Below are 16,703 nucleotides of genomic sequence, written 5' to 3'. Positions count from 1 at the left end.
TTTGATTAGTATTCAATAGGAATTTTTTTATTTGACTAGAATGCTTTTATAAGAGCGTATCTCGAGTTCGTTTAAAATTCTTGATATAGATCAGAATAGCCGGATTAATCGAGGCGAACAAAGCGAGCAAGAGAGCCAATCAAGGTGAAACTATTACATTTTTAAATCAAGTCCGAATATTGGTCGAAGCGCAGAGGAATAAACGATATTACAAGCCATGCCCGACAGGCACACACACACACACACACACACACACACACACACACACACACACACACACACACACACACACACACACACACACACACACACACACACATTTCGTTCCTTTGTTACGTCCTCAATTTAAACTTTCGTTATTTAGCGTGTGATTTAGAATTTTTTATCCTTTTATTAACAAAAACGGTAAAAAAACTTTTTAGTAGCGGATCACAAATGAAAAGTTCGATACATTGTTTTATTTATACCTACGAGTTTGCCGAGCGTAATCGACACGTGCCCCCTTTTAATTCGTAATATATTCCATGGTGGACATATATGACATATCTCTCTCTCTCTCTCTCTCTCTCTCTCTCTCTCTCTCAAGCAGAATCGCGCTTGTAGACGGCGGGACGGGAAGCTCGGAAAACGAGTCCTATATACGATCGGAAAGAGGTAAGAGGTAAGAGGCAGTAAGCATTCCTGCACGTCATCATGTCCGCCCAGTGGCTCCGCCGAATCGAGGGGAGGAGAGGAGAGGAGGACCCTTTATATAATTAACCATTAAATTATAAGTTTGGCTATCGAACCGCCGGCGAAGCTCAGCGCCGGACTAGAAGTAATTACTTGCCCCCGGAGGGCCCGCGCGACGGCAGCCCCCCGGGATCGGGTTCACGACGGGGGAAGCGAAAAGGCTCTCGCGTTGGTGAGAGAGGGTGTACGGGGGCAAGCGGCCAGGCAGGCAGGCAGATAAAAGAGGAATGAAGAGGGGAGAGAGAGAGAGAGGGGGAGGGGGAGCTTCTCTTCGTCAGCTACCTTACTTTGGAGTGGAATTACCAGCGCCGTCGGCGCTCTTCGGCGGAGTGTAATGATCGAAGGCGGTGCATTTTGACTTTTTAATCGGCATTAATCGCGCCGGGGGCTCTCTCTTTCTTTCCTTTTCTCTCTCTCTCTCTCTCTCTCTCTCTCTCTCTCTCTTCGCTCCCGGGGGACATGCCATCGTTATTCGGTATCGCAACACGCGGGTGATCTGCATGCGGAGCGCGTATGCATTTTTAATCGTCGTACGTATGAGCAACGCGACACCGGTGGATCGCGATTGGCGAACGCATCGGTATTTATGTTAAACCACGGACGGTTATTACGTACAAACAGTGCGCACATACATCGCTAGTTATGTATCGCAATCTTATTTTATTAATTATCTCTTCTCCGTAGCGCGGTAAGCGAAGCAATGTATGATCATTGAGAGGCTTTGTTTTTTTTTTAAAAACATTAAATCTTTGATCTTTACATAAGTCATACGCGTTTTAATAATATTTTGCATTACAACATATATATATATATATATATATATATATATATATATTTCTTAAATAACACACACACACACACATACACATTTATTTATTCAAAATATAATTAAAAAAACGGATATGATGGTTGATCCACAACTTTGTTTTTCTCAAAGGATTTTAAAAGGATACATCATCGAGCAATAATTTGCTTCACGTAATTAATGGGACAAGAATTAAATCGATTTGTCATAGAGGAAAGAGAGCTTAACGTGAGTAGAGAGCGATAAAGCAGCAACCGCAAGAGAACGTGCGCCGAAATCATCGAATTAACGAGTATGTTAAATAATGCAACGATACAATCGCGACTTGTAAAATTGACGATAAGTTTGAGTCGACGAATGGCCAAGAAGGAAATAAACTGATTTACTCACACACGACAATCGAGTTAATTCATGCTTTGATGGAGTCATTATTGTTTTTGATTAATCGATATATTTGAGCAATTGTGACGGATGACCATATAGCGGATCAGACGAACGTCATGCTGTAAATGTGAAAAACGTGTTTATTGCATTATCGATGTCGACATATCTTGACGTTGACGAAAGCGTTCCTTAAATATCTTTTACATAAGATAATTGAATAATAAAAGCAATGTATGAGAGACTACGTTCTTTAATCCAATAGCGCGAATGGACGTATAATAGCGGAATGTTTCAACGAGTTCCGAGAGAAACATTCTTCCGTTGGAATTCTTTGTGAAAGATTTCGATTCGAATTGTTACATGATTGACGAACATCGAGTGTGCAATACCGAAACATTCCTGTTCTGGCTGCAACGCATTACATGGTTCAAGGGTTCAATCCTTTCCATAGTTATGCAAAAAAATGTTTGTCCTAGAATTTGTAATTGATTTCCTTCTTCTACCGCCTCTCTCTGTAATCGATATAATCTGTTGCTTAGAATTAATAAAGATATCAATTGGAATTATTTAACTTTGTGATTCTTAATGATTGTTACAAAAACAATAAATTTCTTGTTGAATTTATAAAAAAGTGACATTATATAAAGATATGTCATTTTTATGCTGCCTACCTAATGAATATGTTTCTTTTCTGTTTCAGGTAAGTGTTCCTTCCTATTTGCCACTAGCATTATCCAATTTTAATTAGAGAGCATAATATTGATCTCCGAAAGGTATGTGTTAATTTATCAAAAATAAATGCTCCGATGAAAGAAACATGTTATAAGATTGAATAGTAGTTTATTAAAACAGATAGCTGCAGTTTTTTAATAAGGAAAAGCAGGGATCTATTACAGAGTATATAAAATCAAAACATAAAATGCATTTACATTAATCAGAACAAGCATAAATGAGATTTTAATTGCTTAATGTTAAAAGCTTATAAGGACTTCATTAAGGCTATTAAAATTAACAACAATTATCCCATTATCTTCCAATTGTGACAAACTTGATCTTTATAACTCTATTCAATCGCATTTACATTGATAGAGATCATTAGTGCTGCTATTGATATACTTAATTAATGCGAAGTAACAACAAGTGCATAGAGCGCGTAAGATAGAATCTTGCATTAATAGTCAACAGATAACAGGAGAGTTTCTGTCTAATAAAACGCTTTTCAGCTTCGCGATCTCATCAATAACATTATAATTATCCATCCATCTCCGATCTAATGAAAATGCGATAGCCCTCTTGTTCCTTTTTCAGCAACATCGTGAAACTGATAATCGGTGTCATTAGTTTTGAATAGCGCGAATGTTTGATCTTGTGTGTTTAGCAGTGAGATTTATTGTCACGACTCGTTCCAACGGAAATTCAAAGGTCATGAAATTGGTGAAGAATTAGCGACGTTTCTACGCGTAAAACGCATGTCAGTGCGCTAGCGAAAATGTTTGAAGAACCTCCTTAATCGAACAACAACAGGAATATAATAATAAATCAAATAAAAATATAAAAAGTTTGGAATAATGAAAAAAGGAAAAGTTTTTCACGCGTTTAATTAACAGAATAATCTTTGGCACCACCGTCTGCTTTTACCGCTAGCGTAGAAATGAACGATGAAAGAAGCATCTGCATACATTCGCGCCGCGATAATGAAACGATTCCATTCTACAGGGACAGCTATAAAAATGCGTAATCGAAGAAGCGTTTCTCGTTCTCCGAGTGAATCGCCTCTCGTAGCGCGGGAGATAATCGAGGAAGATAAGGGAACATCAGCATCCGCTTGTGTTAGATAGAATAGAATTCACCTATCACCTACTTTCGGCCTCAGCAAGACGCAACGAATATAATATGCTCGCGACGAAGAGAATTAATAATCATAGTGATCCCAGAGATCGGTAGAAATGGAGGTCGGTAGAATGCGCGCTCGCCTCCAAGTGCGCGCGTCCGAGATAAGACGGGTAAAAATCCGGAATGGCGATAAGAGGGTTGAGAGGCAAAAGAGGCAAAATCAGCGCAAAAAGAATGTCGTATCCTCGAGTGAGTAACGGCACGCGTTTCCGTTATCGCGCGATGTTTATCGGCGTAAAGGATGAGCGACAGCGATCATTTATATCGATTCGCGAGAGAGGAGAAAATCTAAATGCACGAGATGACGTTTTATTGCTAACAACGTGGTATTTAATTATGCATTAGTACGATCTTGTCATTAGTTACTCTCTTGTCGTCGTAATAAAAGTTCGCGCCTGTCAATTCGCGTACGACATCAGCCATAGATTTGATCGGATTTTACATAGTCAATATATCGTTGACAAGATCACAATCGTACATCTAATTAAATGCAAACGTGACGTAACGAAAAAACTTGAATAGTAACAATTAATGTTAATTTTTTTTTAAATATAAAATTTCAACTGCGCATCGTTTAGTTAGAAGGAAAGTGCGGCGAGATGCAACACGAGTGTTGCAAGATAATTTATATCAATTACGAATGTGTTATAATGACGTATACGGCATACAAATAGAATTATTCACGTAATAACCGAGAGATATCGTATTATAATTCTGTCGGGATGCGTTTGTGATATATCGCAATGTAGCCGCGAGAATCTAAAGTGAGTTAGACGGCGCTTTTCCGCAGGTTGACGTAAGATAAATGTCACGCCGCCGTCGCCGCCGAGTTTACTTTCGTTGATTCTCACGCTGGATAGAGGCGAGCAAGCATCGTTGAAATGATTCGCGGGTCTTAACCTCAATCTCGAGTCATCGTTAAAATTGTACCATAAAAGCGAGAGAAGCGAAGAGCCGGAGGGGGCGAGGAGGTCAGTAGAGGTTCACCCGTGGATATGTACCGTCCGAGAAATCGCGGAGATCGCCGCCGCCGCCGCCGCCGCCGCCGCCGCCACCGTGCGCGTTGCCTATTGCACAATACGGGTTTCTCGTTTAATCCCGTAATCGAAAGCGTTTCTGCCCCCGCCACGTCGCTCGATCGCCGCCGATAATTAATCATAAATCGTCCGGACCGGCCTGATCCGATCGGGAGCTATTTCTATCGCTCGACGTTCCGCGTTTCGCTCTGATTTCTAGCGCTGCAACTGCTCGATTCATTCCTACGTCAATTGTCGCGCCAATATGTCATTATTTATTTCTTTAATTACACTAATTAATTGGTACTCATTATTAGTCTTGTTATTGAAGTTTCGTAATGGCAATATATATTTGTGTAATGTCGGATGATAATAATGAGATAATAGAAAAATATTTGTCGGGCTTTTAAGCATGATAATAATTCGATCAAAAAATAATTATAAATTTTATGTGAATAGTTGCAAACGAGAAAAGTTTCATTTCGTTAAGAACGAAAATAAATATCTCACGGAAAAACGTACGTATCTTTAAATCTCCTTATTTTTGTATGCTGCGAAAAAAGGTGAAGCGTTACTGTAAATTTAAAAGGGCATTTACGGGCAGTACGCGAAATAATTACGATCGACATATTTCACCGAGGCAAAGCCCTCTTATCTTAATTACCGTCGTGCCCCGTTCACATCGTAAACGGTCCCGCTAACCCTCGGCCGAGGTTTAAGCCTGTTGTCGGAGTACGAGCGCGATGGTTGTTGCGTTGTAAATTCGTGGGGGCTCGCCTGCGTGCCCTTTACGGGCGCGCGTCCAAGTTTTAAGGTTCGCGGCACCGCTGTGGTTCGCGGACATGATTGCATTTGCATTATACATGCCGCGGCTCGTACGCAGATTTATCTGACCCTGGGGTTTATTTATCTGGAGTTATGGCAAACACACCACCGCTGATCGGCCCGAAGTCCAACCAATAACGTATGGTAATGGACGGGGCCACGATTGATTTTTTTCCTCTCTCTCTCTCTCTCTCTCTCTCTCTCTCTCTCTCTCTCTTCCCTTCTCGCGATCATCTAATGCTCTTATTGCAACCGGGAATCGCGGCCTATCACAACACGAACGATCCATGAACCCTCGACCTCTTATGTTCTCCACTTTCTATCTTCCTTTAATCTGTAGTTCCCTGTCTCCTTCCCTCGCCTGCTATTTTCTTCGGTATTTCTGCACGCGCGTGTGTTTACTGGTCTCTCTTCTCCCCTCAATCTCTTTCGAAATTCCTCTCGATCAGAATCGATTTACAGCATCATCGATAACTCTCTGAATGGCAGATCCCAAGGCGAGCTGTTGTTTGCATTTCTCTCGAGATAATAATAAATTAGTATTTTATTTTCCTTTTAATTGAATCGTGTTAGTTACAATTTTTTATTATTTCGAATCTTTCTTCCGTTGCGAAAAGATTGGCAGAAGAAGTTACGGGAGAGCGGAGCAGAAAACACGACGCAAAACCGCGGATTCTTTCAGCATTCCGCGGTTTAGGAATATACGGACGATCGCGTCCGTAAACCGAGATAGCTCTGGAGAAGTGCTCGCTTGAGTTTAAACCGTCGGTCTCGACTACTATGTGTGTGTGTGTGTGGATGATATACAAGAAGATGCCTTGTAAAGTACTTGTAACATAATAGTGGACTCATAGTGGACATATATTTATACGTTTCTAACTGGAAGATCAACGAGAATCAACAAAACGATAAATCAAAAATATCGATAAATCAGAAAAACAAAAACTGTGGCAATCATATCTTTTTAACCCAAATACATCGGCGTAGCTACTTTTTACCAACCGTTTCTTGTTGATCGTTTTATACTCGATCGCGCTTTCGATCGATCGAGTCGTTTATCTGCAACGATTGTTTAGACAATTACGAGACAGCTGAATGATTTACCGTTTTATCATTTTTTCGCTTCTTTTTCCCTTTTACGCGGCGTCATCAAAGAGCGCGAAAGCGCTTTCATACTTTTAACTTTTGTTCATTCATTTAACGATGCGATGTCGCAGACTTTATTAAGTCCGCAAAATGATAATTTGCTTAGGAAATGGACAATAATAGTCTCATCAATATAATATTTGCCGCACTTTGTAGAAAGATACTTGGATGAACATGTGGGTATGTCATTATCGCTTCACGCCAATCTCATGCATGAAACACGGTAATGTTCGCAGAATTGTGAACAATAATAATGTTGGTTTACAAAAATATATAATATATATATTTATTATCAAAAATATATAGAGCATATATAATTGCGTTTATTATATTTTAATTATGTTATATTAATTATATTGTTGTACCGGAATAGGTTAAATGTAACAGAATTTTCCACGACTATATATAAAGATTGATATCGACGGTGAGAGATAAATCAGTTTCACACTGTTTGAGAGTTTTCATTACCGAGCATGTTTGGTTCATTTCCATCTACGAGCGAGGACACGAGTAAAAACATAATACAATGCGATATCACTTTCGAAACACGCTACAACACGGAATAATGGACTAAACTCTAACACATACGCTCCCCGGTGACGGCGATGATGAATGCACCGTGATTTCTCGTCGACGCGCATACGGTCCTTGAGAGAGTCCGCGGTCGTTCGCGAAAGAGGAGAAGGTGCCTGCGACGGCATAACCAGTGTTACACGAATTCGCGTGTAAAGCCATTTCACGGGATCAAGGAACGGGACAGCAGCTGCACACCGAGAGCGGACTCTATAAGCGCTAGAGGCTGACGTAACGACCTGCTCCCACATATGTACGTTCATACATCACGCGCGGGAGAGACTCGCGAGAGAAATGAATACATAAACTCACCTTTCCAATTCCTCTCGCGTGAACTGAGACATGCCAAGCCGAGAGAGCTTCAGGTGCCATCGAAGTGAGATATTAACTGTCCAATTGGTATCTAGGCGTTTCACGAACGAAGGAGTGTTTCTTTGTGACGAACGAGACATGCTGTTCGATCGACTATCTGTCAAATAGGATGAGAGCCGTTCATGCCCGGTTTAGCGAATCAGATTTTTTCAATCCATTGTCTGGATCGATCAAATTTCATCTATCTCTTGTCAAAAATCTTATAGACAATTCTATGATAAATTATATCTTATCCTGTTATGACAACATGACTCTTGAAAAATTGCAAGACCTTAAGAAGTTTTCTTCAAATTATTTCAATATTTATTTTTATTTAATCTTTCTTTAATATTTTTTTCTAAATTTATATATTGATGCAATTCGCATCGTTTTTACAGATGTTGCTGATACTTGTTACATAGAGATATATATCAACGCGAATTTATATCGATTTTTCCCCTCCCTCGCACACATTCGTATGTCTATTAGCGATAATCATCGCGCCCTGTGATATTTCCCTCGCGTCTGCGCTATCACCCACGCTACTAAATATTACTCTCTGAAAAAGACATGATCGATGCGGCGCATTCCTCTTTCAATCCTTATAAAGTTCTTACGGCAACTACGAAAGCGCTTGACGTTGGTGAATGCCTGTCAAAGAATGAAAGGAGTACCGGTACACTTATGTTACTATACACGCGACATTAATGAAAGAATGACATTTCTAGCCGACTCGTCTTGTCTCTTGGTGAGGCAATTAGAAGCATTACGCACTGCACGCTTTTGCGATTTATTCATAACGGAAACGTTAATCGGAATCGTTTCGTAGTTCTTCAGATAATATTTAAGCTTGCCTTCGTACATATACATCTCAGCGAGAAGAAAAACACGCAAGAGTTTATCGGACGAAAGTTATTTCTTTTATAAAATTATTTTGGTGATTTAATGATACGCAAATCGAACCAATCGCTTGGCATGCGTATCCATCTATCTATTGTAATTCACAACGGGAGAGCCGCTCCCTGCAGGAAGTACACGCGACTCAAAGAAAGCGTGTGCCTCCTGACGTCAGTGAATGCCTGTCATGGGATGAAAGGGATGAATACTGGTATCCCTATAAATTGCTATGGCCACAACAGGTTAAACGAGAGAAAGGAATTTTACTTGGTAATTTCATTATTCAGTAGAAATCGCATCAAGCAGATCAAAATTGAAGTAACGAAACGTACATAGACAATCCACAGTTTTATATAATATTAAATACGCCTTCGTAACGAAATGTGTCATTATATTCGAAGCTGAGAAATAAATTCGATCCAGTGAGAACGCATCTCTCGAAGATTTCATCTAAATTCGGACCTCACCGTTTTAATTCTCGAGAGTCCCGGAACTCGTGCATCGACAGTCACACTCATTGTCAGGGCAATCCAGAATTGGCATATCAATATTTCTCCATGTCACGCGTCGGTCGTTATAGCTCGAGGGAAGCTGCGCGAGCAATAAAAAGAGACGAGAAACGGCAGCCGTCTCACGACTCCTCCGCGCTTCGGCGCGGAATATCTTAATTCTGGACGCGGGGAATACTCGTCGCGGCAGTTTCTTGAAAATGCTGCCGGTGCTCCGAGCTTTGGACATTTGCATAATCTTAACAGGCATTTGCGAGAGGTATGCGCCGGGCGTTTATACGGGCGATATACCGATGGCACCGCGATAACGCGCCAGCAACGATCCGATCGAATATCCGGGAGGGGGGACCATTCACTTGTGCACCGTAGTGGGTCGATCGCGGGGAGACTTTGAGAAATTTAATCGGGGCGACGAAATAATGACAACTCGCCGGCGCGTAAGAGGAGAAAGCCGGTATCGCTGACCGACAACGGACGTGACTCTTTTTCCTTCCGTCGAGACAAAGAGAGAAAGAGACGTGACCCTTCGCGTGTCGCAGATTATTACGTACTGACGTTTTCACTTTTTGGTTTTGGGATATCTTATTCGACGTCCGTTATTTTATCGATCGTTCGTTATTATTTCTGTAAATTGGCGAATGATAATTACCGTCAACGGTAAATCTAATGTTTCAACAATTAAAAGATATTAATAAGACTCTCATTTGAAACAAAAATTTTTGCGAGCTAATATCAGCTATAATTTTTGCGAGCTAATATCAGCTATAATTTTTGCGAGCTGATAAAAGCCATACGCAGGATAATAATGCGTCAGTTTCAAAGGAAATTAAATTTTTTTTTTTTACATTGATTAATTATACACAAGGCATAAAAAAAATTGAGATAAATGTCAGTTTCCAATTCAGTTCTTCATCGCAATATTTTTCTCGCCTACGATATTTTTCTACCCTTCTTCAGAAGGGTAAGAAGGATTTATTAAGATTAAATCTCGAATTGAGATTTATTTATACTTGGTATAAAGGCCAAGAAAAATTCGTACTCTGTATACAATTAATTTAAGAGAAAAATAAATTTTTTTTTTTAGATTGATGCGCTATTATCCTGCGTATGGCTCTCATCAGCTCACTAATTTTTCAAATTGCCTATCCAAGATACTATCAAAATCTATTTATTACGATTAGAAAAATCAAGAGTCTAATCCTTTTCTTCCTCTGTGCTCTTAACTAATTTTTTAAAATATATTATAAATTATTTACAACACCGGCGGTTACCGCAAAATTTCTTATCCTCGCCACAACGCTTACGTCCATATTAGCGTGAAAAATGCTAGATCGCCGCACATACCGCTCGTTCGCTGAAGGGGACGCATGATGAAAGAGAGGATATTTCTTTCGGTCGCGTTCCTCGAGGTTTCACGCACCCCTGCCTCCGTAAAAATTCGCCATTATCTTCGCTATCGTCCCGCGGGCACGTCGAATGGAATACCGCGCTGCGGGACGGGAGAAGGCGCGCGTTTCTTCTGGTGGCGAACAGCGTGTAACACGTGGCAGTATCTTGTATCGGGGCCGCGGTCCCCCGCTGGTATCGCGGTGTTTTCCTCTATGCACAATCGCTGCTATTCGCTGCGAAAGACGGGCCCCGCCGAAGTCGAGCGGGGACAGACCGAGGATGTTGCGGGGACTTTACCCTGCATTCCCTCTTCGGTCGCTTCTCCGGTCGCGACCCCCCCTGCCCCCCCGCCCCCCCCCCAACCTCTCCTCCCGTGACATACCTACAAGAGTAGATTTCCTGCAGATAATCGCGCGGAGGCCCACCGTAGGCGCGTCTACCTTTGCGTGTCTAATAATGCGAAAAATGTTGGGGTATTTTTAAGGATGTATAATGATAAAGATTTGCAAAAACACACTGTAAAAATTCTTAACACAGATAATATTTTATAGACACATTCATATATTTCAAATTATATATATATATATATATATATAAATTTATATATCTTTCGTAAATTATAAATAATTTCAATGATATTATTTTCATAACTAATGCTGGGATGTTTGAAATGTCTCATTGCATCCGCGGGGTTAGCAATTGCATATGCGAGCCTGATATCTTGCACGAGCCTGATACTCGGGTTCACGCGAGGTCATTGCAAGGTTGCCTTGCGAGGATGTTTCCTCCCCACTTTCTCCATTTTGAACGCTCCGATGCGCTCTTGAAACCGTTTACGCGATGCTACAAGAATGCCAAGTGAACGGAAAAGATACGAGAAATTATATCAAAATTTTTATTATTTTTTTATACGCGTAACACAGTTTTCATATACACAGCGATTATACACACACCGATTTACGCCGATTATACCGTTTTAACGGTGCCAAATATGTCCAAATTATCACTCATAATTTTCAAGACCATGTTTTTCTGGAAATTAAAATACTGATCTCTGATAAAGACGAAAATACAAGGCAAATCTGTCGAGAAGAGAGAAATGGCTCGCAGATGCAAGATGCGGAATACGTAAATAAGATATCAAGACGCCCATTTGTCTACCGCAACATAAATCTGAGTTTTTGTCCCATTCGAGTGTGAAAAATACTTGTACACGAAATTAAGAGATTCAACTAACGGGTGGGATGTATCTGTCATCTGTCGGCGAATTAATCGTTTTTAAACTCCCATTTATCTTGTAACTCTGATAAGATTTCATTTCAAAACGAATTTTGTAGCTACTTATGTTTCACTGTGATTTCTCAATTCTACATATAATAGCGAATTAAAATTCTTTTCATTAAAACTATTTTTGATTCCTTTTGATTTTATCGTATTATTTTAACAAAATTCTTTTATCTATTTTATATTCTTTGTTTTTATTTTTTTTACTTGTATGCCAAATAAAAAATTAATGCGTTTAGAGATGAAAGAGAAATTACAAATAGATTTGTCGATTTGCTGGCGGATCAGGCAACGTTAGATAACGTTCGACGCATTTCTTCATATAAATTGTCTTACAACAAAAAAGCATGCGTATATCGTTGATATTAATTGCAAGCGTATCGAATCGGATGGATTTATCGCCGCTTTATCGCAGGCGGTATCGCTAATAATAATTTCACTCCGTGAAGGGACCAGCGCGTGGACGAAAATTTATCAGAGGTGTAGGCAATAACAGAAAGAAGTCGGTTGCGAGCAACGCACGGAGGCGGCAATTTGTATGCAGTCGATAATAATGTATAACCACCTACGCGATCCTTTCCTTGAATGCGATCCTCTACCGTAGCGGTGAGATCAGCGCATTATATTGTAAAGAAGAAACGGATGAAAAAATAATATTTACTCTCCCGCTTATTCCAACTCGCAGTACTCGCGTTTTCATTCCATCTTGCGGAAAACGATAAACGTTCAATTTCATTCATGCGTCCAGAGGATTCCTCTACTTTTTAATGACGCTGTTATGAACCTATTTGCATAATGAGCTCTGCAACTGTAATTCTTCTTCGAACGAATCGTAGAAGCGAGTGGCACGGCAACTCCGCAGATTTTTATTTTCATCCTCCGGTCTGTACATATGTACATTATAATTGTTCGTTGAGTAAAACGTAAATATACGAGTAGATTTTTTCGCGAGAGATGAACCAGAGTTGGAAAAATTTTTCGGCATATTACTTTTTCTTCCGCGTTTCCGTTGAATATCTCTACCATCAATGGGACATCGCGATTTTATATTTATAAATATGTATCTATCACATAATTTTGATAATAAGCTACGCGTTATATGATAAAATAAATCGACAATTATAAACAGAGCAAGAGTTTCAGATAACGCAGTTTATGCATTCTAGAAAAATCTTTCTCCCCTTGTTCAATCGGCCGTGCGGCTTTTTATTCTTGCGCTGCGTGAACGCACGCGCGCGCGCTCGTATCCGCTTGACCCTGAACTTTCTAAGCTGATTTAAATTCTCGGCTCATGCCCGTAAGTGTGCTCGGATCTCTCGTAACGACCTCGCGTTGTCGCTTCCGGTGAAAATTCGCTCTCCATTCATCCGCGAGTCGCGAAAGTTTAATCTCTGACATGAAAAATCGCATAATGAACTAAATAACATTTTTTTTTTAAATATGAAACCGTGAGATTTTTTTTTCCCGCAAACTTTGTTATATCTGTAATATCGAGTAACGTAATATCGTTATTCGGCTATATTTTCAATATTATTCGGGGCAATTTCGGTGAAAATTTCGGAATAGCTCGGAGGCTTCGCATGTTCCGAGAAATCTATAAAACGGCCCACGCGAGCGGAATAAATTGTTGTCGAAGCAGACTCGATTGGAACAATCGGAGAAAGTATCGCGCACGATTGCAGAAAGAAGAGAAAAAAGAACACGCGAAAGGTCGGTTCGATAACGAGATCTCGATACCGTATTATACAGTGCGGTCGCGTGGAGCGTTGATACCGCTACTTTCTCTAATACCGAATGATCACGGTCGTTGGGTTCGCGTCTCAGCATATTTGTATACAACTTGTCATTAACCGGGTACACGCCAAATTATTTTTATATAGCTAAGATTAATTGATTTCAAATATTATTTGCACTATAATTAAAGAAAATAATGGATTCTTTCATCTCGTCAGAAATGAAGTAAGAATTAATTTATCGTAGGATCTTCGAGGATCATACCGTTATCACCATGTGCTGCACCGGACAATGTCGCCTTCCAAGGACAGTGCCAAGTGCATTGCTTATGCTCGCGTCGACTTTCCTTAATGGCCTTTTCCGCGCGCCAAGTAGGATAGTCGCTTCGCATCGTCCTCGTTATCTCTCTCTTCCCCCCCCCCCCTCTCACCCCTTTGATTTTCATCGCGGAAACATCGGCGCTCGGTATCGGAGCGAGCTGGCTTCAGGTTGTTTTCTGTTCCAGCTCGTTCCAGCTCGCTCGTTCCGTGGGATTCGCGGACGACCGAGCGGGAGGAGGGAGGGACGGTCCCCGGGGGATATAAAGACGAGCACCGTGGCCGAGCAATGTGGCTTCATTACCGGGAAACCTGTTAGTTATGCTAATATCGACTTACAAACCCTTCATTATCGCTGATGAGCAATTAATACGCCTGCCTGCCCGGCAATGCTAATGCACTCCGAATGTCTCTCAATTATATGGCGACGTCGTCCGACGTACATAGTTGCCGCGAGATCGAGATTGATCGGAGATTTTTTTCTCCTCTTTTTTTCTTCTTTCTTCGCGTATAGGATACGCGATCCAAAGCGAAATGATACATTCCGAGAGATAAGCGCGGCCTTGCTAGTTTCCAGAGACATCGCGCGTTAAAATATTGGCGGCAGTAACGAGGAGAAAATTCGCGCGGGAAACACACGGAGCATCTATATACGAGATCGTGCAATAAAGTGGGTGCGGTCGGTGTTATTGCACGAGTTCCTCGATACGGTAAAACGAAGAAAAGGGCACACTTTAGTAACGAACTCCAGAGAAAGAGAGAGAGAGAGAGACAGACAGAGAGATAGCAATAATCAATCGTCATACTTTTCAACAGTTTAACTAAAATGTGCACGTCTAATTTATAATTATCGACCCATCGGCTAAAAGAGGGACAGATTGCCTATCGGGCAATCAAACAAAAAATGAAAAGGAGACGCGATCCAATGATACTCGTTGGAATCGGAGCAAATGGAAGACGCGATAGGTGAATAGATACGTCCGCGAAGACGAAGAGAGAACGAAGAAAATTCCGCCGCAGGAGGAACGAGGACGCGATGTTCGATGGAGGGAACCGCTCGCAACGGGGGGATGTTGATCTGGTTAGGCCGGTGCCAGCGAACGCGCCGGTTTAGGTTGACCGGTCGCCGTCGGCACGCCGATCGCCGTGCCGGCGAGAGAGGCGCGCGACGACCTCCCCAAGGCGTGGCGGGTCACCGGTTCTCCGTTCGCTCTCGTACAGTGGCGCAGTGTCTGATGGATTTCCCCCCCCCCCCCGGCTTTCGAAAGTTTTGATTATTATTAATTGTGCGTGAATTTATATTATTTCTGTGATAGATTTTGTTACAATTATTATAATAAGCAACGTCTGCATTAATTTACATGAATTAAATATTATATTAGAAAACAACCCAAAAAAGTGTTGATAAAATTTAGTATAATCTCTTTGCTTCTATTTTAAGCGTATAAATTGTTTTAACATTTTTCATGCTTTGTTATTTGACAAATATATAATGGAATGTATCAAATAATATTTGTAATGTATTAAATAATATGCATTTAATATATAAAATGTGTTTATTTATTTATCTAAAATTTATGATTTATGTATGGAACATATATCTATAATATTACATTATTATATGTGTATAATAATGTAATAATATATAATTATACATAATTATATAATCAACACGGTTATATAATATAACTTTATATAAGATTATATATTTCTTAAATATTTTTATTTTCTTATATAATACACTTTCATAATTTATTATTATAATAGCCGCTCTATTACATTACGATCCTCTATTAATTTTTAATTACGTAAAAAAAATTACGTAATTTAGCATCGAGCGATCTACGCGTGTATTCATAGCGGGAGACAATATCCACGCAATAATTGTTGATCGATTGCAGCATGTCGGTGTAACGCGTATGGCCCCCCCCCCCGTCCTTACCGTATACGATCTGGCCGGGCACCTTGTTGGTACCGGCGCGGCGGCATCGCCCATTCTCACGGAACAATTCCGCGCGAGGTCGCGCGATTGAACGAAAACACGCGCGTGGAATTTCTAGCCTGCGAGTACGCCAACGCAAATTCTCAACCTCGGGTTTCGTCCCCCCGTGTAGAATTCTGCTCGGTCGCGCGAGCGCGCGGTGTCCTTCGCGCGCGAACGTTGCTTTTCCATATAAGGGGTCGCCTCGCGCGAAAGCAACTGCCGGGGGGGCTTCTCGATCGGGTAGCGACCGATAAAAGTTACAGCAGCTTTCTCGCTCTTATTGAATCAAACGCTTCATTCCTCGTGTCGAACGAGTTTCGTTCGGCGGCAACGCGACGTAATGTTGCGCCAACGAGATGAGATATAACGTATATAATTCCACGTTAAAAGAATAACGGGTTAGAGTTGAAACTCGATACAGCAGATGTATTATAATTTCCACAGATTATACACACAAAACGGAGGCGATGAATAGGTCGGAACAATGGCAAGTATCTATCTGATCTTAATTGTTAACTGGACTCTTTTCTACTCGTGGAAAGAGCAATGTATCCCGATAAGATCCTAGTTTTACGATAAATAATAATAATTAAAATAATATTTATGGCGAAGTAATGATATTTTCGAAAATATACTTTCATTAATAGTGTCGTTACAATAATTAGAAAAGAGAGATACGACGTAAAAGTTATCCGCAGATGCTATTTGTCCCTGACAGGAGAAGCTATTCCGAAAAACATCGTTTATATTTAATCTGTCATTTCGTAGCATGACAGATGCAATAACGATTGAAAAAGTCAGAAGCAACGGATGGAATAGACGCGACTTTTATGGCAAAACTATTGAAAGCTCTCTCTCGTTTTA

The 16,703-nt window shown here is 40.7% G+C and overlaps 1 protein-coding gene across 7 annotated transcripts in view; it reads left to right on the top strand.

Moving 5' to 3' along the window:
* The window catches only part of LOC138942823 (nascent polypeptide-associated complex subunit alpha, muscle-specific form), a 223,249-nt gene that overhangs the window by 160,798 nt on the left and 45,748 nt on the right, over positions 1–16,703 (top strand). The window contains exon 7 of one of the 7 annotated variants that reach the window (XM_070313297.1): positions 2,622–2,708. The exons of the other annotated variants lie outside the window; for them this stretch is intronic. Coding sequence (XP_070169398.1) covers positions 2,622–2,669 — 48 coding nt within the window. The 3' untranslated portion in view covers positions 2,670–2,708. Of the gene's footprint in view, positions 1–2,621; positions 2,709–16,703 lie in introns of those variants that run through there. 7 annotated transcript variants of the gene reach the window in all.

Source organism: Polyergus mexicanus, unplaced genomic scaffold (assembly GCF_030449975.1).
Source record: "Polyergus mexicanus isolate NDT 795.1 unplaced genomic scaffold, iyPolMexi1.0 SCAF_24, whole genome shotgun sequence".
In the NCBI taxonomy this organism is placed as follows: domain Eukaryota; kingdom Metazoa; phylum Arthropoda; class Insecta; order Hymenoptera; family Formicidae; genus Polyergus; species Polyergus mexicanus.
This window is presented reverse-complemented; position numbering and strand designations above follow the sequence as displayed.